This window comes from Erythrolamprus reginae, chromosome 2, assembly GCF_031021105.1.
Source record: "Erythrolamprus reginae isolate rEryReg1 chromosome 2, rEryReg1.hap1, whole genome shotgun sequence".
In the NCBI taxonomy this organism is placed as follows: Eukaryota; Metazoa; Chordata; class Lepidosauria; order Squamata; family Dipsadidae; genus Erythrolamprus; species Erythrolamprus reginae.
Window position 1 is genome coordinate 324,488,139 of NC_091951.1, and position 22,898 is coordinate 324,511,036.

Consider the following 22,898-nt stretch of genomic DNA (forward strand, 5'->3'; position numbering starts at 1 on the left):
GCCTTATTGTTACCATGTCACAGAAGATACCATAAAGATACTATTTTAGAAAGAAGGTTGCAGTCTACCTAATAGTCATTTCTGCCGAGCAGGGGGCTCACAAACCCATTGTATGTCATGTTGCTAAATTACGGTACATTGTTCACTTTTCCCTTTCTAGTTTGATCGGGCATTTTACCATCTTTCCAATAAATTGGGTTTCCAAAGAGTTCTTATTTAAGCAGGTTATAAGTTATATTCTACGCAGGCTTATCTGCCTTATTGTCCCCGTGTCGCAGAAGATACCATAAAGATACTATTATAGAAAGAAGGTTGCAGTCTACCTAATAGTCATTTCTGAAAATGACTATTAGTCTTTCGGCTGAAGACTAAACCTTTGCCTTGAAAGTGTAAAAATATAGGGCACTCTGGTGAAATAATGGTAGGTAGATGGGAAATACCTGGGAGACAAAGCACAGAAACATTGCTGAGAATGTGGTCAGATAAGAGTCAGAAAAGCTCATAGACAGGCAGAGTAAGAGACCCTCCCTAGTTTCTTGGGATGTAAAGGAGATGGGAGAGAATTCAGCTTTCAGACTTACAGGATCCTGTCCATGTAGCCTTATTTTAAAAAGTGGAATTAATTTATCTGGTTCACTTGGTGGGGATGACAGATAATGTAATAAAACTGAATTGTATGATGTGTCTATTTTTTATATGTGTTTGTTTGTTATTTGTTTCAAAGAATTCAATATTTTTTTTAAAAAAAAACTGAGTGAAGGGAATGTGTAGCATTTCCAAATCTCCTCCTCCTCCTCCTCCTCCTCCTCCTCCTCCTCCTCCTCCTCCTCCTTGGGAGGTGTTTAGTAAATGCGTGTTCTCCGTTGGGTATCTTGGGATGATTGGCAGATTCTCTCCAAGGGCTCATGGCGCCTTTAATTCGATCTGAGCAATTTGGGGAGAACCTGCCTTTGGGTCTCGCCCATTCTAATCACCTTTAAGGGGTTGGACAGCGAGACCTCCCACATGCATGGCATGGCTGGGATCCAGGTGAGGGCGCGGCCCCTTCACCCGGATCAGCATGGAGCTACGCCCATAGTTGCCCCGGAAGTTTTTGTGACATCATTTCCGCCCTGGAAGTAATTCAGTTGACCTCTGTGGGTCCATGTTAGGTTGAATTAAATTAATTAAATATTAATTAATTTTAATTAATAAAAATGACCCACTTTTAAATCCAGCTCTGTGTCTGCGTCGTTATTCTGCCTTTGCAGCAATTGGCAGCCCTATAGGTTATCCCTTATGAACACTTTTATTTTTGCATTCTGCTGGTTGGCTTCCACAACTGTATGGCAAATTAGTGAAGTCTACTTGTTACCTTTTGAGCGCATTCACAAGAAAGACTGGTCATGACTAAATAAACTGACCTATTTAATCTTCTTTTTCGCATTGGTTAAAATCCTACATAAAGCTAAATACATGCCTTTAATTCCAGTGAGATTTTAAATGGCCTAATTATAGTTGGAATTGCTATCCTTTAAAATAATCTAATAAGGAATTTGAGAATCAGGACCTAGTAACTATGATATTAAATATGTTTATATTATAATGGCATGTTCTCACAATGTCTTTGAGATTATATGGGGCCTTCCATATTCCATGCTAGTTTCTTAGATTTGTATGCCACCCTGAGTCTTCGGAGAGGGGCGACATACAAATCTAACAAATTATTATGATTATTATTTGTTGTGGTTCAGCCTGAGGCAGATCAAAGACCAGCTACGTCTCTGCTGGCTCCATGCCTGGAAGAGGCTGACAGCGAAGAGGAGGGGTCTGAGCAGTCGGACGGGGGAGAGTACAGTCAGGAATGTGACGAGGAAGAACAGCATGGGAGCCCCGGGGAGGGGCTCTCCCCAGCCAGTAGCTTGGAGTCTTTGGAGTCATTAAGTGACGAAGCACAAGTTGTCATTAACATGCGACAGAGACGTTTAGATAAAAGGAAGGATCAATTGAAGAAATATTATCAGCATTGAATAAGGAACACCAGGGCTTGGGTGTGGTCCTCATTAGCAGGGAAGGGTTTATGAGGCAGGCAAACTCTTGAAGCCATGTGGAGTGTTATCAGTTTGGAGTTGCTGTAACCTGCATTGTTTCTCGGCGTCTCTGTTCCTGGCTTGTGGCCCAGCAGTCTTGAAGACCCGTGGGAGGTGTATGTCTTTTATCTACAGCCTCGTCTTGGCAGCAAGAATCCTATATTGATGCATGGACAATTGCCTTCGTGTATATATTTGGAGTTCCAGTGTTTTCCTGCTTTGTAAGGACATTTTCTGTTAGCTTCGTTTCTCTTGAACATTATAAAACTGTATTTGAATTTTACCGGTGTGTCTGGCTTATCTTTTTGGGTTGGTCATAGCTTCCGGAGTGACCCAGACAGAACAGTATTATTATTATTATTATTATTATTATTATTATTATTATTATTATTATTATTATTGTTGTTGTTGTTTTTATTGTTTTTGTTATTGTTGTTATTGTTGTTATTTTTGTTATTGTTTTTATTGTTGCTATTAAGATAATTTTAATGTTGTTGGTGAACAATGCTGAGATGAACACAAAAAGGAACAGGAATGTTTTGAGAATGGAACCTGCTCTCTGTGGCTAAGATAAATCTTTGGTTTATCTTCCAAATCGATTCATTTATTCACATAGCTGTGCTATCAAAGAAAACTTCCTTTTGGTAATGTGATCTGAGAGTAAGGAAAGAAATGTTTACAGAACTAAGATTGCCAGTTTGCAACAATGCCACCAAAATACAAATGACATTTGCTATTCAAGAAGTGATATTTCTTCTTGTTTAGACCCTACTGTAATTGGCATTCAGTTATACCTGTGTGCAAGAAAGGTCTACAAAACACCTTTGGACTCTGTGCTGCTATAAATAATAAAACAACTCTGTTCTTGCTTCCTTCCTGTTGCCTTTACCCACAGCTGCAATTCTACTGCTTTAGTCCATAATTCATTTTTTTTCTTTAAGAAGAAGAATCTTCAAAACTATATTTTATGATGGAAGGATCAAAAGGTAGATTGGTATGGAATGGAGGTGAATGGAAATAAATGCAAAATAACAAAGAAGTCATTTAAAGTGTCAGGTAAATATAGAAGAAGCAGATTAAATGCATCATAAGAATATTATTTATTTATTTATTTATTTATTGGATTTGTATGCCGCCCCTCTCCGTAGACTCAGGGTGGCTAACAACAGTAATAAAAACAGCATATACATTGGAGGACAGGACTCTGTCAAGGACCTTGGAGTATTCATATCTAATGAGCTAAGTGTCAGAGCCCACTGTAACAACATTGCCAAAAATGCACTAAGAGTTATCAATCTAATCTTGCATAGCTTTTTCTCAGGCAATATTAATCTACTAACCAGAGTTTACAAAAATTTGCTATACCAATTCTTGAATACAGCTCACCTGTTTGGAACCCACACTGCATATCAGATATCAATATAACAGAGAGAGTCCAAAAATATTTCACAAGAAGAATCCTCCATTCCTCTGCTTGCAACAGAATACCTTAATTCCACCAGACTTGAAATTTTGGGCTTAGCTAGCCTAGAACTTTGGCGTCTTGGATCGGACCTAAATATAGTTCATAAAATCATTTATCACAATGTCCTACCTGTCAACGATTTCTTCAGCTTCAACCGCAACAATACATGAGCACACAATCGATTCAAGCGTAATGTAAACCTAATGTTTCCTCCCAGGAGATTCCTACAGAAGTCCCATGGAGGCTTCTCCCTGCCTTTTCCGGCCCTGTTTCCTCCCAGGAGATTCCCCCCCCCCCTCTGACCATTAAATGTTATGTATGGATGTGACTGAGTTAATAGAAACATAGAAACATAGAAGTCTGACGGCAGAAAAAGACCTCATGGTCCATCTAGTCTGCCCTTATACTATTTTCTGTATTTTATCTTAGGATGGATATATGTTTATCCCAGGCATGTTTAAATTCAGTTACTGTGGATTTACCTACCACATCTGCTGGAAGTTTGTTCCAAGGATCTACTACTCTTTCAGTAAAATTAAGTCTTTCCTGATACGTTTTATGCTTAAGACCTTCCACCATTCTTGTAGCCCGTCTTTGGACCCGTTCAATTTTGTCAATATCTTTTTGTAGGTGAGGTCTCCAGAACTGAACACAGTATTCCAAATGTGGTCTCACCATCATTCTATATAGTGGGATCATAATCTCCCTCTTCCTGCTTGTTATACCTCTAGCTATGCAGCCAAGCATCCTACTTGCTTTCTCTAATTAATTGACTGCTTTTTAATGTAATGGGATTTTAGCTTATAGTTTTTTAACTAATTAGAGTTGTATTCATATTGTTTTTTGTATTGTATTCTGTGAGCCGCCCCGAGTCTTTGGAGAAGGGCAGCATACAAGTCTAATAAATGATAATAATAATAATTCCTAGAGAGGCCCCATGGAGGCTTCTCCCTGCCTTAGCCGGCCCTGTTTCCTCCCCGAGTGTGTGTGTGTGTGTGTGTGTGTGTGTGTGTGACGCTCTGGCCTCTCCTTCTTTTTCTCCTCCAGGAGCGGTTACAGTTTTGGAGGCTCGGGTTCATAAGTGGAAAATGGTTTGTGAGAAGAGGCAAAAAAATCTTGAACACCCCGTTCGCATCTAGAAAAGTTTGTAGGTATGGGCATTCGTAGGTAGAGGTACCACTGTATATCCATCTCTCTGTTCTAATTTCTCCCCAAATGCTTAACAAAAGTCAAGAACACTCCTTGACTTCTTTCTTCCGAGCAGTCCGTGAAAAGATTTGAGCTTGCTGGCTTGGTGTCCTCTCACTCCCTCTACGTTTATCATACCACATGTCTTGCAGATAAACTCATAGAAACATAGAAACATAGAAGACTGACGGCAGAAAAAGACCTCATGGTCCATCTAGTCTGCCCTTATACTATTTCCTGTATTTTATCTTACAATGGATATATGTTTATCCCAGGCCTGTTTAAATTCAGTTACTGTGGATTTACCAACCACGTCTGCTGGAAGTTTGTTCCAAGCATCTACTACTCTTTCGGTAAAATAATATTTTCTCACGTTGCTTTTGATCTTTTCCCCAACTAACTTCAGATAACTCCCCTTGTAGTCAATCCCCTGCCTCATATCATCTCGGACAAATTCTTGTCCAGCCTTTATTTGAAACGATTGAATGATGATGTCTGCATGCACAGAAGGAAAAAGCCAGAATTTTTTTTAAAATTTTTTTTAAAGGTGGTGGTGCCCACGAACCAGCATTTACCTAACCGGATCCATGACATCATTGTGACATCACCAGCAGATTGCTACCAGTTCGAGTGAACTGGACAGAACCAGGAGGAACCTACCTCTGAAACACTGGATACATAGCACAGATGAATGACAACAACAAAAGAACCAATAACAAGACGGTTTTCAACAGGATTTATTTTCTTCTGCTTTCTGGAAATAAACTCCCATTTCATTTGTGATAAATATGGGAATTACTTTATCTAGCAAGGTAATTACCCACACACAGAGAGTAAAATAAAGATAAATGATTTCTAGAACCTTATGCTTAGCTTTTATAAAGGAAATTTCTGAGCCAAATTTCATTTAGCTGGCAGGCTCAGTATTTTTGTGTCAGCTTAGTATGGTGTTATTAGTCAAAGGCATCTGGAGGGAAAAGGCTGGAAACCATAATGAATGAATATAATAAAAAAAGAATGCCAGCATCAAACAATAATTCTATAAACTGCCTTGTATAACACTCTTTATCCATTTATAATATTTATGTGTCAGAAGGGTGTAGACACCAGGATACTGAGCTTTTCCACAGTTTTTGCCAAAGGAAACGATGGCTCTTTGTTCCCCTTTGCATATCAAAGGACCACCAGAATCACCCTGCACAAGGGAGAAAAAGGGGTGGGTGGGGAGAAGAGAGATTTTGCATTATTTGCAGGTGTTGTATTTAATTTATTTATTTGTAAAATCTCTATGTTGCCCATCTGGCTGGTACAGCGACTCTATATGATTTTCGCTTTTAATGGACAATGATAATATACAATAATGAAGGATTCATGTCATTGCCATCTCCTGGTTAGACTACTATATTTATTTATTTATCTATTTATTTATCTATTTATTACTGCTTACAGTCATGAGAATAAATACCAATAATATAACAGACAAGAGCGATAAATACACAACCAGTATAATTTTATACCCCTAAAAGAAACATATATACACTAACTAATTCACGATCCCAGGCTCGCTGGAAAAGCCTGATCTTACTAGCCTTTCCCAAAGGCTAGTAGGGAAGGGATAATGCAAATTTCTGGGGGCAGTTGGTTCCAAAGGGTTGGAGCTGCCACAGAAAAGGCTCTTCCTTGTGGCCCCACCAACCGATATTGTTTGTCAGATGAGACCTGGAGAAGGCCAACTCTGTGCGTCCTGATTGGTCGTAGGGAAGTATGAGGTAGTAGGCGGTCCCGTAAATTGCCTGGTCCTAAGCCATGTAGGCCTTTAAAGGTAATAACCCACACTTTGAATTGTGTCTGGAGACCAATTGGTAGCTAATACACCTCGCAGAGGGATGGAGTTATATAGGTGTTCCTTGGTATCCTACTATGGCTCGCGAGGTTGCATTTTGAACCAGCTCTAGTCTCCGAACGCGTTTCAAGGGTAGTCCCATGCAATGTTCCCTCTAATTTTTTTCCGGTTTGGGCGGAAAAGTATAATGTCTGATCGGCACATTTTCATGAGTCTTCGGAGAAGGGCGGCATACAAATCTAATAAATTGAATTGAATTGAATTCATGCCTGGGCGTGGATTGGTTAGAAACTCAGTTGTTAAGAGAATCTTGCTTCTCTGCCACCACTCCTCCACTGTCTTTGCTTGTGAGACGGTCACAAAAGGGGGTCATGTGACCTCAAGACACAGCAACGGTCATAAATATGAATTGGTGGCCATGTATTGATCACATGATCAAAGGGGTGGACGTCTTCGTGACGTCAAAGCTCCGCCCATGGAATTCCCCATTGGGATTCCCCACCTCCTTTCCTGCCTCCAGATCGGCCAAAAACGCTGCCGCTGATCGCAAAAACGGCGCTCTGCTGAGTGGCGGCGCCCGGCTGTAACCTTATGAAACAGCCGGTCGCTTCTCGGCGGACTCCGGAACCCAAACCCGAACCTGAAAAGTTCAGGTTCGAGTTCGGGAGAACGCCGAGAAGCCCCCCGGCTGTTTTAAAAGGTGACAGCCGGGCGGCGGCGCCCAGTGGAGCACCATTTTGCGATCTGCGGTGGGTTCATAAGCCGAAAAAAGTTCGTAAGAAGAGGCAAAAAATTTCTGAACCCCGGGTTCGTATCACGAGGGGTTCATATCACGAGGAACCACTGTATAAGGTTTTCTTGGTTTATAGAAAAATGTATAAAGAAAGAAGGAAGCACTTTGGCAATTTAATGGTTAATAAGTTAGAAATATAATTGGTATTGTACTTTTTGAAGAAACATTAAGGAGGGAATTTAATTAAAAGAGAATGTATGTAACTGGAAGACAAAATTAGAAAAAAAACCATTTGCAACTTTTTTGATGATTGATATTAGTTACTAACAAAATACTGTACTTTATTCATGGAAAATTAGATGGTACACTGTATTGTTTGAATGTATGTTGAGACAATTTTTTTAAAAAAATTTAACCCCCCCCCAGTCGTTCCTTAATCCCTCCCTCCATTCATTTCATTCTTTCTCCTTCCCTGCCTCCCTGCCTCCCTCCCTTCCTTCCTGCCTCCATTTCTCCTCCCTGCCTCCCTCCCTCCCCTCCTTCCTTCCTTTCCACTTCTCTCATTCCCTCCCTCTCTTTCACTTTTCTTTCTTTCTCTCTACTTCTCTCTCTCTTTTTCCTCTTTTCCCTTTCTCTCATTGTTTCCCTCCAGGACTCTCTCATTTCTGTGTACCTCTCCTTCTCCCCCTTCTCTCTCTCATTTGTTTCTCCTTCCTTTTTGCTCTCATTTCTCTCACATTCATTTCTGTTTTTCTCTATCTTTCCTCTCCCTTTTTCTTTCTCTCCCTTCTCTCTCATTTGTTTCCCCTCTTCTCCCTCTCTCATTCTCTCTCTCTCTCAATCTTTCTCTCATTTGCCTCTATTTTCTCTCCCTCATTAGAAAAATAGAAACATAGAAACATAGAAGACTGACGGCAGAAAAAGACCTCATGGTCCATCTAGTCTGCCCTTATACTATTTCCTGTATTTTATCTTACAATATATGTTTTTCCCAGGCATGTTTAAATTCAGTTACTGTGGATTTACCAACCACGTCTGCTGGAAGTTTGTTCCAAGGATCTACTAGTCTTTCAGTAAAATAATATTTTCTCATGTTGCCTTTGATCTTTCCCCCAACTAACTTCAGATTGTGTTCCCTTGTTCTTGTGTTCACTTTCCTATTAAAAACAATTCCCTCCTGAACCTTATTTAACCCTTTAACATATTTAAATGTTTCGATCATGTCCCCCCCTTTTCCTTCTGTCCTCCAGACTATACAGATTGAGTTCATTAAGTCTTTCCTGATACGTTTTATACTTAAGACCTTCCACCATTCTTGTAGCCCGTCTTTGGACCCATTAAATTTTGTCAATATCTTTTTGTAGGTGAGGTCTCCAGAACTGAACACAGTACTACAAATGTGGTCTCACCAGCGCTCTATATAAGGGGATCACAACCTCACTCTTCCTGCTTGTTATACTTCTAGCTATGCAGCCAAGCATCCTACTTGCTTTTCCTACCGTCCGACCACACTGCTCACCCATTTTGAGACTGTCAGAAATCACTACCCCTAAATCCTTCTCTTCTGAAGTTTTTGCTAACACAGAACTGCCAATGCAATACTCAGATTGAGGATTCCTTTTCCCCAAGTGCATTATTTTACATTTGGAAACATTAAACTGCAGTTTCCATTGCTTTGACCATTTATCTAGTAAAGCTAAATCATTTACCATATTACAGACCCCTCCAGGAATATCAACCTTATTGCACACTTTAGAGTCATCGGCAAATAGGCAAACCTTCCCTACCAGACATTCCCCTATGTCACTCACAAACATATCAAAAAGAATAGGACCCAGAACAGACCCTTGTGGCACACCGCTTGTAACCTGTCTCTGCTCAGAATACTCGTCATTAACAATAACTCTCTGATGTCTACGCTTCAGCCAGCTTGAACTCCACTGAACTATCCAGGGATTAAGTCCAATCTTCACTAATTTATCTATCAGCTCTTTATGTGGAACCGTATCAAAGGCTTTGCTGAAGTCCAGATAGGCAATATCCACGGCACCACCTTGATCCAACATAATCAAATAAATCAATGAGATTAGTCTGACATGATTTGCCTTCAGTAAAGCCATGCTGATTTGGGTCCAATAAGTTATTTTTTTTTAGGTGCTGATTTATCCTCTTTTTGAGTAGAGTCTCCATCATTTTAACTATAACTGATATCAAGCTAACTGGCCTGTAGTTACCAGTTTCTTCTCTACTGCCCTTCTTGTGGATAGGCACAACACTGGCCATTCTCCAATCCTCAGGAACATTTCCTGTTAACAGGGATTGGTTAAACAAATCAGTCAGGGGGGTAGAGTTCTTTAAGAACTCTGGGGTGAATGCCATCTGGACCCATTGCCTTATTTATCTTTAATCGTTCAAGTTCTTCTAAGACATCGGCTTTTACGATCACTGGAGCTGAATCCGTACAGCTGAAAGCAATGTTATATCCCTCTATAGTATTATCCCTCTATAGTATATTATTTCTTTCCCTCCATCATTTTCTCATTTCACTCCCTTTCTCTCTCTCATTCCCTCCCCCTCAAACTCCACCACTCTTTGCCTCTTTACTTCGCGCAGCCAGCAGCAGTGTGTAGAAGGGGGGAAAATGTGCGGACATCGCTCCGGTCCCTTCAGTCCGGAGATGGTGGCCGGGGGCTCCGTGTGCCTCTTCTTTCCAGAGCGGCACCCCCGCCAAGAAGAAAGACTGTATGGAGGATCGGCATGGGTGGGAGCAAATTGGTGGGGCTCTGACCCACGGGAGTTTCTTCCTGCCTGACAGCTTGGTTGCCAGTTGAAGCTGTCAGGTGGGGAGAAACAATTTTGTTTTTGGGTGCAGAGCCACACAGCCGCGCAGCCGCACACATTACAGGAAACAGTGGTCCCATGTAGAGCATGTGGCAATAATCAAAGCTAACTTTGGAACTGTGTCTCCACTTGAAAAAGAATACTCTACGAAACTAGACTTACATTCCTAGATTTTCGCTGATTTTTTGCTTCCGCGCATGTGCCTGAGCCCCGCCTGCATGCACGTGCCTGCCAGCCGCCCATCTATACCCGCCACCCATCCCGGTAAATTGAGGCAAGTGCGGTCCCTCATTGGTTGGGATCATGAGTTGAGGACTGGCTGTACTTAAAAAAAAAAGAATCATCACATACTATAATACTGTCAATCTGGAAGGATATATTATTCCAGATATTTTTGTGATTGAATTTATGATGGGAAGATTTTACTAATGTTACAGTTGAAGGCTTTGATTTCTTAGAATACTAGAGGCATGCAGGTACGATTACTCATTCGTTCAAATTCTGCTTTCAGTATACTATTTTTGAGTTTCAAACATTCAGAGCAGGTAGATGGATATACTTACAGCACATGCGTCCTTGCCTCCTTTCTTGTCACCAGCACAGACCATATTCATTGTCACTTGATGGTGGTGATAATAGTGCTGTCGATCATTGCAGGTGCTTCTTGCAATGACAGTGACATTAACTTCACGGAGGACGTCTGATGGTATTCTAGATTCACTCTCAATAACCCCCCAGCCAGCTACCAGGCACTGTGTTCCTTCCTGAAGGTCACCATACGCCCAGTTGACGATGGCGACGTTCTTGTTAAGTTTTGCTTCTTTATCAAGCTTAAATGAGACAAGAGGGAAGGTCAAAAAGATTAATCTTTACATTAATAATCAATATGGTGTGTAATGCATCACATGTTAGACTTGCAACTTGGAGAGTTCCCTATCTCAGCCTGACCTACATTGCAATATTGTGCAGACTCAATGGGTCCAAGAAGCAACATTTATACCATCTGAGCTGCTTGCAATAAAAACAAACCATAATAGGAATAGTAACAACATTAATACTTTGAACGTATGGGTAATTTTACACCTGCTGATCATTTATATAGAAATAAGAATTCCTCCCTCTTGCTCTCCATCTCTGAAATGAAAGAGAAAAGCAATTAATTAATTGCTATTAATCCAATAAAAATAATAATAACATTTCCAACATATTAGTGTGAGAATATTCTTTATTTCACTACTGCCATTGTCAGTGGTGATTCCTATGGGCCCCAACTGTCAGGCTCCTCTTATGGGCTGCTTGCCAACCCTTTGAAGTAGGCCAGATCAACAACACGAATAAATAATTGTTTCTTCTTCGCTTCCTTTCTCAAGGCTAGAGCTAAATCTCATGTATTTAGCTGCTTTCTGCAAGGGTATGTATATCTGTGTCAAGGCTTCCTACATCCAATTCCTAGGAATGGAAAAACCCTTGGCTCCATAGATTCAGAGAAAAGGTACTTTTACTATGAGGGAACCAAATGCAAAAAGTTTCAGGCAAGATCTGAGGCAAAACATAAAGCAGCAAATTGAAACAAACTGTAGAGCTCAACCCCCTTTTAGCTAGGTAACTCTGGCTCTGCATACCAAAGTTAGAAGAAATGACCTTGGAGAGATAAGCAAAGCCCAGACTGCAGTTGCAAAACTGTAATGAAAAATTCTCCACTGACCCCACCCCTATGACAGCTAGCAGCAGGCTAGCTGACATTCGGCCCCTCATTAAAGAGGTTTTAGACATATAATGTTCCCTCGATTTTCACAGGGGATGCATTCTGAGACTGCCCGCGAAAGTCAAATTTCCGCGAAGTAGAGATGCGGAAGTAAATACACAATCTTTGGCTATGAACAGTATCACAAGCCTTCCCTTAACACTTTAAACCCCTAAATTACAATTTCCCATTCCATTAGCAACCATTTAGATTATTACTCACCATGTATATTTATTAAAGGTTATTAAAAAAATATTTATTAAAGGCAGACGAAAGTTTGGCGATGACATATGATGTCATCGGGCAAGAAAAACCATGGTATAGGAAAAAAACCTGTGAAGTATTTTTTTAATTAATATTTTTTTAAACCGTGGTATAGACTTTTCGTGAAGTTCGAACCCGCGGAAATCGAGGGAACACTGTACATATAAAATTTATACAATTAAAACAAACAACACATCTCAACAATGATCTCAACAATCTCCAATCCAGGTAGTCCTCAACTTTCAACCATTTGTTTAGCTGGTTTAGATTATGATGGCACTCAAAAAAAGTGACCAGTTCTCATACTTATGTCCATTGAAGCACCACTGTCGTCATATGATCAACATTTGTTCCCTTGGCAAATGGCATGGATTTCTATGATGGTCTAAGGTGCGTGGCCGTGCGGCTGCGCATCCAAAAATGAACTGCAGTGCAGTGTTTTCCAACGCTATGGAGCAGGATGCCGTTTCTCCCCACCTGACAGCTGCAACCAGCAGTGCCAGATCTGCCCCTCCCAAGACCGGATTCCCCACAGCAGCGCCCGCCCGCCTGCCCACATTGCAGAGTCTGTGGTGGCATACTAAGGGCATGTGATTGCTATTAGCAGCTTTCCTAGTTGGCTTCTGACCAGCAGAGTCAGTAGAGGGAAGCTGGATTTGAATGTTTCACTTAACACCTGCAATGATTAACTTAATAACCATAGCAAAAAAAAAGTCATAAAATTTGCCATGAGTTATTTAACAACCACCTCACTTATAAATAGAAGTTCCAATCCCAAATATGGTTGTAAGTTAAGGACTCCCTGTACCCATAAAGAAAAGGAGAAACCATCCTTTACATGTATATTATTTATGTATATCCTTTAGAATGTACCTGAAGAAGCTTAATGTCATTCTCCCTTGTGGCACTATCATAGCACGGGTGAGGAATGTCCCTTTTAACTCTGAAAACTTGCTTTGGTGAGTCTTTTTCTGAATGAATTCCAAGAATAACTTCAGTGCGATCTGTTCTAAAAAGGAAAGACAGTAAAATAAAAATTGAGTAAAGTTCATTTTTAGCAAGTATAACACGTTATAATCTCAGCTGAAGGATATTAAGTTTCATTATTAGGCAGTTCAATATTCTGTGTTTCTTCAGAAATAAATTCTACTGTATTTAACATTGTTTATATCCTGGCACATTAATTTAAGATATGGAGACAGCAAGTTTTACTTTAATTTTTATTGCAGTATTATTTCAACAGGGAAAGTTAATATATATATTGTCAGAAGATGCAAAATACTTTCAATGGCCTATTTCTGGCTACGTTAGGGGGTGGGCAGCAGGCAGGATGGGAGTGGAATGCTGTTCCACCAGTGGAAATTTATTTATTTACTGGATTTGTATGCCGCCCCTCTCCGAGGACTTGGGGTGGCTCATAATATAAATGAAGCTGTGTGCCCAGCTCCAGTTGACCATCCCAGGGGGTGCATTTCCTCCCCCCTCTTTTCTCAACAGCTGATTGCCACCCATTCACCTAGCTACCCAGACTGAGGCAGGTTGTGACCCAGGAAGGAGAGTGCAGGAAACATGAAGCAAATTGTCATCCCAGAGACCGACACTGGGGAGGTTGTAAATCAAGGACTTAACAGTTCACTTGAACGATGATGATCGTTCTAGCCACTCCCACCTAGTCACATGGCTGGCAAGCCACTCCTACCCAGTCACAGGACCATCAAGCCGCACCCACAAAATAAGCCACACCTTCAGTGTGTCAGTAAAACTTTGACTGCCCATTACTGGCTACGTTCAATAACAAATTACGTGAACGTTCACAGCTATATAATGGATATTCTAGAGGTGGACAATCAAAGGGAAGACAAATTATATGCCAATAACACCAATAATGTGCACGGAGGTGTGTTTTATTAATGTCATGCTTAACTTTATATGGAAAAGAAATATTGGGAAAGGGATTTTGAGAAAATAGAAAAATTCTCTAATACCATCTATGAAAATTGATTCCAATTTCTGACTAATAAGTATGCCAGCACAATCTTGTCTCCTATTTTGACCAGGTTTTTGGTTTATCCCAGTTTATCCCAGTTTGTCCCTACTGTGCTTCTAGCATTTCATCTGGTTAGAGCCTGACCATCTAAACAAGATTTGGGGAGTGGGAGTGAGGTCAAAATTATTCCGTTTGGATTTTATGATCATGGAATTCAAATCAAAATCCACAGTAACTGAATTAAACATGCCTGGTATAAACATATATCCACCCTAAGATAAAATACGGGAAATAGTATAAGGGCAGACTAGATGGACCATGAGGTCTTTTTCTGCCGTCAATCTTCTATGTTTCTATGAATTAGAAAAAAAGTATCAGGAATACATATTTTCTTCTCTTTTAATTCCTTTTCTGTCCCCCCAGCTTTTTTAGTATTTTCAGTCTCTTTTTGTACATATTTATGGTATTGAGAAATTCTAGTAACACACACACAGACATGTACAGTGTTCCCTCGCTTTTCGCGGGGGATGCGTTCTGAGACCGCCTGCGAAAGTCGAATTTCCACAAAGTAGAGATGCGGAAGTAAATACACTATTTTTGGCTATGAACAGTGTCACAAGCCTTCCCTTAACACTTTAAACCCCTTAATTGCAATTTTCCATTCCCTTAGCAACCATTTAGATTATTACTCCCCATGTTTATTTATTAAAGTTTATTTAAAAAAATGTTTATTAAAGGCAGACGAAAGTTTGGTGATGACATATGACGTCATCGGGTGGGAAAAACCATGGTATAGAGAAAAAACCCGCAAAGTATTTTTTAATTAATATTTTTGAAAAACCGTGGTATAGACTTTCCGCGAAGTTTGAACCCGCGAAAATCGAGAGAACACTGTACATACAATCTACGGTTATCTACGGTTGACCTATCCAGATTCCTAAGAGGTCAGTAAGGGGCGACTACAAGTGCACTAGAGTGCCTTCCGTCCCCTGTCCTATTGCTCTCCTATACCTTTCTTCTATTCCTATATCTCTTCTTCTATTCTTTCATTGATATGTTCTATTCCTATATCTTCTTTTCAATTCTTTCTTAGATATATTTTACAATGAGTATCTCGTCTATAACCTTCTTCATGTATTTTTCTCTCTGTGTGTGTGTGTGTGTGTATATTTATTTATTTATTTATTTATTATTTGGATTTGTATGCCGCCCCTCTCCGAAGACTCGGGGCGGCTCACAACAAGTGAAAACAAATCATAAATAATCCAATTAATTAAAATATTTAAAGATTTAAAAAAACCCATATACTAACAGACACACACACAAGCATATATACACACTCAAAATATTACACGGGGCAAAACCCGAACTCAGAACAATCTACATACATATACCCGTGAAAATCTACGAAAACACACATATATATATATATATATACCCACTAAAACCCTCATTGTGTATTGGACAAAATAAATACATATATATATATATATATATATATATATATATATATATATATATATATATATATATATCTAAACATACACAAACATAAATTGAATTTCTTTGCTTTGTTGTCACCACTAACATTTATGCCCAGAAGCTGGGATCAGGGAACAATTTACCTGAAAGATTATAACCACCAGAACAATTTTACTTGAGTTGAAACTTTAGGTTTGCTCATCCCGAAATTGCATATTATCTTGAAAAAAATAAAAATAAAACAACAATTTAAAAATAAATAAATAAAAACCTAGGAAAACATCCAAACTTACATTTTGCAGTGAGCTGCTGTTAATACCCAATTTGATTTGATGAGGGTCCCCCCACAAAGCATTGGGCCAGTAATCTTGGCCATAAAAGGTCTTGAATGTGGAACTGATTCTTTTCCTCCAATGATCTGGGCACAGTCATCTAAATAGAATGAAGAAGCCAAGCTAATCACAACTTTAACTTTAAGTTAATCCATTAGCTAAAGAGGAAAAAGAAGCCAACACAACATGCAAATGTTTCATCATACAAAGTGCTCACAGGTTGTGTTATGATGGGGTATCACCAACCAATCAAAGCAATCTTCCTTTTTTGCACTTATTCACACATTCCATTCCTTTAGATTGCAGTACATACCAGTTTTGGTATGTTATCTTGAAGTTTTAGGGATTACATCTGGAGAACACCGGATCAAAGAAGTACACTTCTATTGTGCTTGGTAATAGCTAAATGTAATGATTACTTTTCAGACTTTTGTAAAAAGTCTATTTTTTGTATGACATCTTGTGTACTGAATATCTGAATGAATTGTGACATGTGTCTGTAAGAGCATTACTTCACAATGTTACCGGATAGCCTGACAATCCTATTCTAAAAAGCTAAATGTTCTGCATGCTTTGTAGACAATAAAGACATTTGATTTAAATATAAACTTAGTTTATTAAGTTTAATTTAAACTTTAATTTAAAATTAATTGGTATTTAATTTTAGTACTTGAGCAAATCAGAGTCTCATGAAAAGCTTAAAATTAAGTACCAATTAATTTTAAATTAAAGTTTAAGTTAAACTTAATAAACTAAGTTTATATTTGAATCAAATGTCTTTATTGATGCATACAATACAAAGTTAGTTAATACTTTTATTTATGTTGTGCTTTATTGAAAGAAATAGAACAGAGAGAACAAGAATGAAGGAGTAATAACAGAGAAAAGATAAGAAAACAACAATAAAAATTCTCCCTGTTTCTCTCTCCCCCCTTCATTCGGATTTGTTGAGGAAGATTGATGCTTCTTCTGTTCTCATCTGGGTTTTTATTCTCTGCCAACACTTTCCCAATAACCCATTCAATGGCCACATCTCCAATTAGTCAACAGGATGTCACGACATCTCTGCTGCAGACACTCAAAAGGAAAAAGCAATATAAAGGGAGCAAACTTATTAATTACTGATAAAGGCTAGTCACATTGCCCTTATGCTTTGAGACTGTGGGTTTCTGATGCAATAATACAAATGCTTAATAATTAAATACTGCAATCCTGCACCATGTCTACAAAAATAACCCCCAACGTTGAAACTCTAGAGAAAGTGCAGAAGAGAGCAACCAGGATGATAAGGGGACTAGAAACTAAAACATACGAAGAACAGTTGCAGGAACTGGGCATGGGCATTTTGGCGAAGAGAATGACCTGGGATGACATGATAACAATGTTCCAATACCTGAGGGGCTTCCACAGAGGGTGTGTGTGTGTCAGGCTGTTTTCCAAGGCACCAGAATTCCAGACAAGGAATAAGGGATAGAAATCGACCAAGGAGAGATTCAATCTGGAAATATCGAGAAACTTTCTGATGGTGAGAGTGATCAACCAGTGGAACAGCTTGCCTGTGGAGGTTGTGAGAACTCCACCACTTGAGACTTTCAAAGGGAGGTTGGACTGCCATTTGTCGGAAATGGGGTAGGGACTCCTGCTTGAGTGGGGGGTCAGACTGGATGACCTACAAGGTCCCTTCCAACTCTAATAAATCTAAATCTAAATCAATTTGTATGCAACATTTTACTCAAGTTGTCCTTTCCTGATACAATTCTAAACTCTGGTACTATGTGGGTTAGGTGTGATATGGTCAAAAGCAAAAATCTCATTAATCTGATAAAACAACTGTGTATTGATGTTAACCACACTTGTCACTTAAAGACTGTGAACTTGCATGAACAGGACAAAAGATGTTAGATTTGGACTCTTCTATACATATTTCCTGAATCTTACAATAGTTGCTTTTCCCCCATTACTCATGGTTTTTCTAGTATCTGTAATAAAACTACCTTCTTAATAACTGTAGCTTTGAATATTTTCTGTGGGTCTTCTAAATTGCCAGTATCAGTGCAGCCTGAAGGTGACCTGAGCTATTTTCTCTTCATCACTGTCCAAATTCAAAGAGAAATCCATACATTTGAAAGAAACTGGGTTTCCCCTTTCATTGATTGTTCTGAAGGGACATTATCAGAAATGAAAAGGAATGAAGAACAAAAAAAGTAGTATAATTTAGCACTTACCTCTGGGAATGCCGAGGAGAAAAATCACAACAGTGAACCACAAGCCCATTAGAAGGACCATCTCTGCTTTTTTGTGTTTCTCCACATCAAAGTACAGAATGTATATATACTGAGGATGATAAGGAAGTGGTTGTTGGTTTTAGGTTATAGAGGGCGTTCTTTTACACAATGTGAAACTGGAACACAATAAGATGTTCAAAGTTATTTTCATTTTCATTTCTAGTATGGCGACTTTTTCATACTTAACCAACATGGTTAATGAGGTGGAAAAGAAAAGACATGAGACAATACTTGTTAAGCTTTCATGTTTGCCTTTAACTATGTGTGTGAGAGATGTGTGGTTTGGGTTGCTGAGTAAAAATTGTAGGATGAGGCTATGGAACAAGTAAAATATCATATATAGGTGATAATTTACTCTTTATTCCGAGAAAAGGTTGCATGAATAAAATAAATATGAGTTTCCTAAAATGTCCAGTTTACATGAAGATAAAATGTTTGATGTGTGGCTGCTTCTCCAGGTTTATCTGCCTTATTGACACCATATCACAGAAGATACCATAAAGATACGATTTTAGAAAGAAGGTTGCAGTCTACCTAATAGTCGTTTCTGAAAATGACTACAGTGATCCCTCGATTAGCACGGTCTCGATTAGTGCGAAATGCTACAACACGGTTTTTCACAAAATATTAATTAAAAAATACTCCACGGTTTTTTTTGCTATACCACGGTTTTTCCCACCCGATGACGTCATACGTCATCACCAAGAGTCACTTCTCTGTCTCTTTCTCTTTCTTTCCTGTCACTATGCTTCAATCATTTTCTCATTTCTCTTTTTTCTCCCCTTTTTTCTATCATTTCTCTCTCTCTTTCTTCCTCTCTCACACTCTTATTCCTTGTGTGAGGCAACATAAATGTTTACATTGTGTCCAGAGTAATTCCAGTCTTGAAATTGGACAGCAGATGGACACCTGGGGATTATAATTCATGTGATCTGAAAACCCAATTCGGGATGTTCGATTTTGACATTCCAAGCAGTTTCGGATTTGATAGGCTAAAAACTAATTTGAGGAAGGGCTTGTCGTCCTTGGGGCTGGACAGAGCAGCTGAGCCCAAAGCAGCCTTTTTAAAAAATAAACTACACATTTCTTCAACAATTAACTCTCCCAAATCTACTTTTATGAGGGCAGCAGCAGCGGTAGCTGCATTTTTATGGTTCCCTGTGCCCCCTCTTTCGGACGTTGCTGTCCCAAGAACTCCTCTTTTCATTTGACCCCCCCCTCCACTAAATGGAATGTGTCACCAGCAGAGATTTCGTTGGGAGACGGGAGACACGCGCAGGATCCCCCCTTCCCCAGCAGTCATTTTCTTCCCCACGTAGCAAGGTCTCTTTCTAGGGATCTGTGTGCTTTCTTTTGTTGATTTTCCAAACTGGTAACTAGTTGGGGAGCTGTTGGGGAGGGCTCTGCCGGGAAGGCCTCTCAGCTGCAGAGCCGAATGGGGGCGGAGGCAACAGCGGAGCCCGGCGCTGGGGCCATGCGAGGCTGTTCATCCAGGGGGGCGTGGACTGGCAAGTCGCCCTCCTTTCTCTCTCTTTCTCAAGATCGCTTGCTGCTTGCCTATTGCAGCGAAGGAGGCGAAGCAAGGCTCCAAGCTGCAAAGCGGCAAGCGGCAAGCGATCTTGGGGATTCCCCTTTGCCTGGGCGGCGGGAAGACCAAGGGAAGGTTCCTTCAGCCGCCCAACACCTGATCCGCTCCGCAGCGCGGCAGCAGCGAGGAGCCGAAGATGGGGTTTCCCCTTTGCCTTTACCCCATCTTCGGCTCCTCGCTGCTTCCGCGCTGCGGAGCAGATCAGCTGTTGGGCGGCTGAAGGAACTTTCCCTTGGTCTTCCCCGCCGCCCACACGCAAACTCCACCATCTGCGCATGTGCGGCCATGAAAAAAATGGCGCACATGCGCAGATGGTGGTTTTTACTTCCGCATCCAGTATAACACGGAAATCGGTTAGCGCGGGAGGTCTTGGAACGTAACCCCCGCGCTAACCGAGAGATCACTGTACTACCCTTTCGGCTGAAGACTAAACTTTTGCCTTGAAAGCGTAAAAATATAGGGCACTCTGGTGAAGTGATTGTAGGTAGATGGGAAATACCTGGGAGACAAAACAGAGAGACATTGCTGAGAATGTGGTCAGATAAGAGTCAGAAAAGCTCATAGACAGGCAGAGCAAGAGACCCTCCCTAGTTTCTTGGGATGTAAAGGAGATGGGAGAGAATTCAGCTTTCAGACTTACATGATCCTGTCCATGTAGCCTTATTTTAAAAAGTGGAATTAATTTATCTGGTTCACTTGGTGGGGATGATAGATAATGCAATAAAACTGGATTGTATGATGTGTCTATTATTTATATGTGTTTCTTTGTTATTTGTTTCAAAAATTCAATATTTTTTTAAAAAAAACTCAGCGAAGGGAATGTGTAGCATTTCCAAATCTCCTCCTCCTCCTCCTCCTCCTCCTCCTCCTCCTCCTCCTCCTCCTCCTCCTCCTCCTCCTCCTTGGGAAGTGTTTAGCAACTGCGTGTTCTCCGTTGGGCATCTTGGGATGATTGGCAGATTCTCTCCAAGGGCTCATGGTGCCTTTAATTCGATCTGAACAATTTGGGGACAACCTGCCTTTGGGTCTCGCCCATTCTAATCACCTGTAAGGGGTTGGACAGCGAGACCTCCCACATGCATGGCATGGCTGGGATCCCGGTGAGGGCGCGGCCCCTTCACCCGGATCAGCATGGAGCTACGCCCATAGTTGCCCCGGAAGTTTTTGTGACATCATTTCCGCCCCGGAAGTAATTCAGTTGACCTCTGTGGGTCCATGTTAGGTTGAATTAAATTAATTAAATATTAATTAATTTTAATTAATAAAAATGACCCACTTTTAAATGCAGCTCTGTGTCTGCGTCGTTATTCTGCCTTTGCAGCAATTGGCAGCCCTATAGGTTATCCCTTATGAACACTTTTATTTTTGCATTCTGCTGGTTGGCTTCCACAACTGTATGGCAAATTAGTGAAGTCTACTTGTTACCTTTTGAGCGCATTCACAAGAAAGACTGGTCATGACTAAATAAACTGACCTATTTAATCTTCTTTTTCGCATTGGTTAAAATCCTACATAAAGCTAAATACATGCCTTTAATTCCAGTGAGATTTTAAATGGCCTAATTATAGTTGGAATTGCTATCCTTTAAAGTAATCTAATAAGGAATTTGAGAATCAGGACCTAGTAACTATGATATTAAATATGTTTATATTATAATGGCATGTTCTCACAATGTCTTTGAGATTATATGGGGCCTTCCATATTCCATGCTAGTTTCTTAGATTTGTATGCCACCCTGAGTCTTCGGAGAGGGGCGGCATACAAATCTAACAAATTATTATTATTATTATTTGTTGTGGTTCAGCCTGAGGCAGATCAAAGACCAGCTACGTCTCTGCTGGCTCCATGCCCGGAAGAGGCTGACAGCGAAGAGGAGGGGTCTGAGCAGTCGGACGGGGGAGAGTACAGTCAGGAATGTGACGAGGAAGAACAGCATGGGAGCCCCGGGGAGGGGCTCTCCCCAGCCAGTAGCTTGGAGTCTTTGGAGTCATTAAGTGACGAAGCACAAGTTGCCATTAACATGCGACAGAGACGTTTAGATAAAAGGAAGGATCAATTGAAGAAATATTATCAGCATTGAATAAGGAACACCAGGGCTTGGGTGTGGTCCTCATTAGCAGGGAAGGGTTTATGAGGCAGGCAAACTCTTGAAGCCATGTGGAGTGTTATCAGTTTGGAGTTGCTGTAACCTGCATTGTTTCTCGGCGTCTCTGTTCCTGGCTTGTGGCCCAGCAGTCTTGAAGACCCGTGGGAGGTGTATGTCTTTTATCTACAGCCTCGTCTTGGCAGCAAGAATCCTATATTGATGCATGGACAATTGCCTTCGTGTATATATTTGGAGTTCCAGTGTTTTCCTGCTTTGTAAGGACATTTTCTGTTAGCTTCGTTTCTCTTGAACATTACAAAACTGTATTCGAATTTTACCGGTGTGTCTGGCTTATCTTTTTGGGTTGGTCATAGCTTCCGGAGTGACCCAGACAGAACAGTATTATTATTATTATTATTATTATTATTATTATTATTATTATTATTATTATTATTATTATTGTTGTTGTTGTTGTTGTTTTTGTTATTGTTGTTATTGTTTTTATTGTTCCTATTAAGATAATTTTAATGTTGTTGGTGAACAATGCTGAGATGAATACAAAAAGGAAGGGGTTTTTTTGGGAACAGGAATGTTTTGAGAATGGAACCTGCTCTCTGTGGCTAAGATAAATCTTTGGTTTATCTTCCAAATCGATTCATTTATTCACATAGCTGTGCTATCAAAGAAAACTTCCTTTTGGTAATGTGATCTGAGAGTAAGGAAAGAAATGTTTACAGAACTAAGATTGCCAGTTTGCAACAATGCCACCAAAAAACAAATGACATTTGCTATTCAAGAAGTGATATTTCTTCTTGTTTAGACCCTACTGTAATTGGCATTCAGTTATACCTGTGTGCAAGAAAGGTCTACAAAACACCTTAGGACTCTGTGCTGCTATAAATAATAAAACAACTCTGTTCTTGCTTCCTTCCTGTTGCCTTTACCCACAGCTGCAATTCTACTGCTTTAGTCCATAATTAATTTTTTTTCT

The 22,898-nt window shown here is 40.1% G+C and overlaps 1 protein-coding gene across 1 annotated transcript; it reads right to left on the reverse strand.

Annotated features, from left to right (window-relative positions):
• Positions 1 to 5,397: 5,397 nt before the first annotated feature.
• Positions 5,398 to 18,245, reverse strand: LOC139159028 (granzyme A-like). The gene is made up of 5 exons (XM_070736377.1): positions 18,174 to 18,245; positions 15,910 to 16,048; positions 13,021 to 13,156; positions 10,703 to 10,969; positions 5,398 to 5,917 (listed from the first exon to the last, which is right to left on the reverse strand). Exons 1-5 carry the CDS (start codon positions 18,232 to 18,234, stop codon positions 5,762 to 5,764), a joined length of 759 nt encoding a protein of 252 aa, XP_070592478.1. The 5' UTR covers positions 18,235 to 18,245; the 3' UTR covers positions 5,398 to 5,761.
• Positions 18,246 to 22,898: the final 4,653 nt, after the last annotated feature.

Coding starts and splice junctions, on each gene's coding strand:
- LOC139159028 (XM_070736377.1), bottom strand. CDS start 18,234: ATGGTCCTTCTAATGGGCTTGTGGTTCACTGTTGTGATTTTTCTCCTC. Junction 16,049..18,173: donor TCTCCTCGGCATTCCCAGAG/GTAAGTGCTAAA, acceptor CATTCTATTTAG/ATGACTGTGCCCAGATCATT. Junction 10,970..13,020: donor ATGACATTAAGCTTCTTCAG/GTACATTCTAAA, acceptor GTCTCATTTAAG/CTTGATAAAGAAGCAAAACT.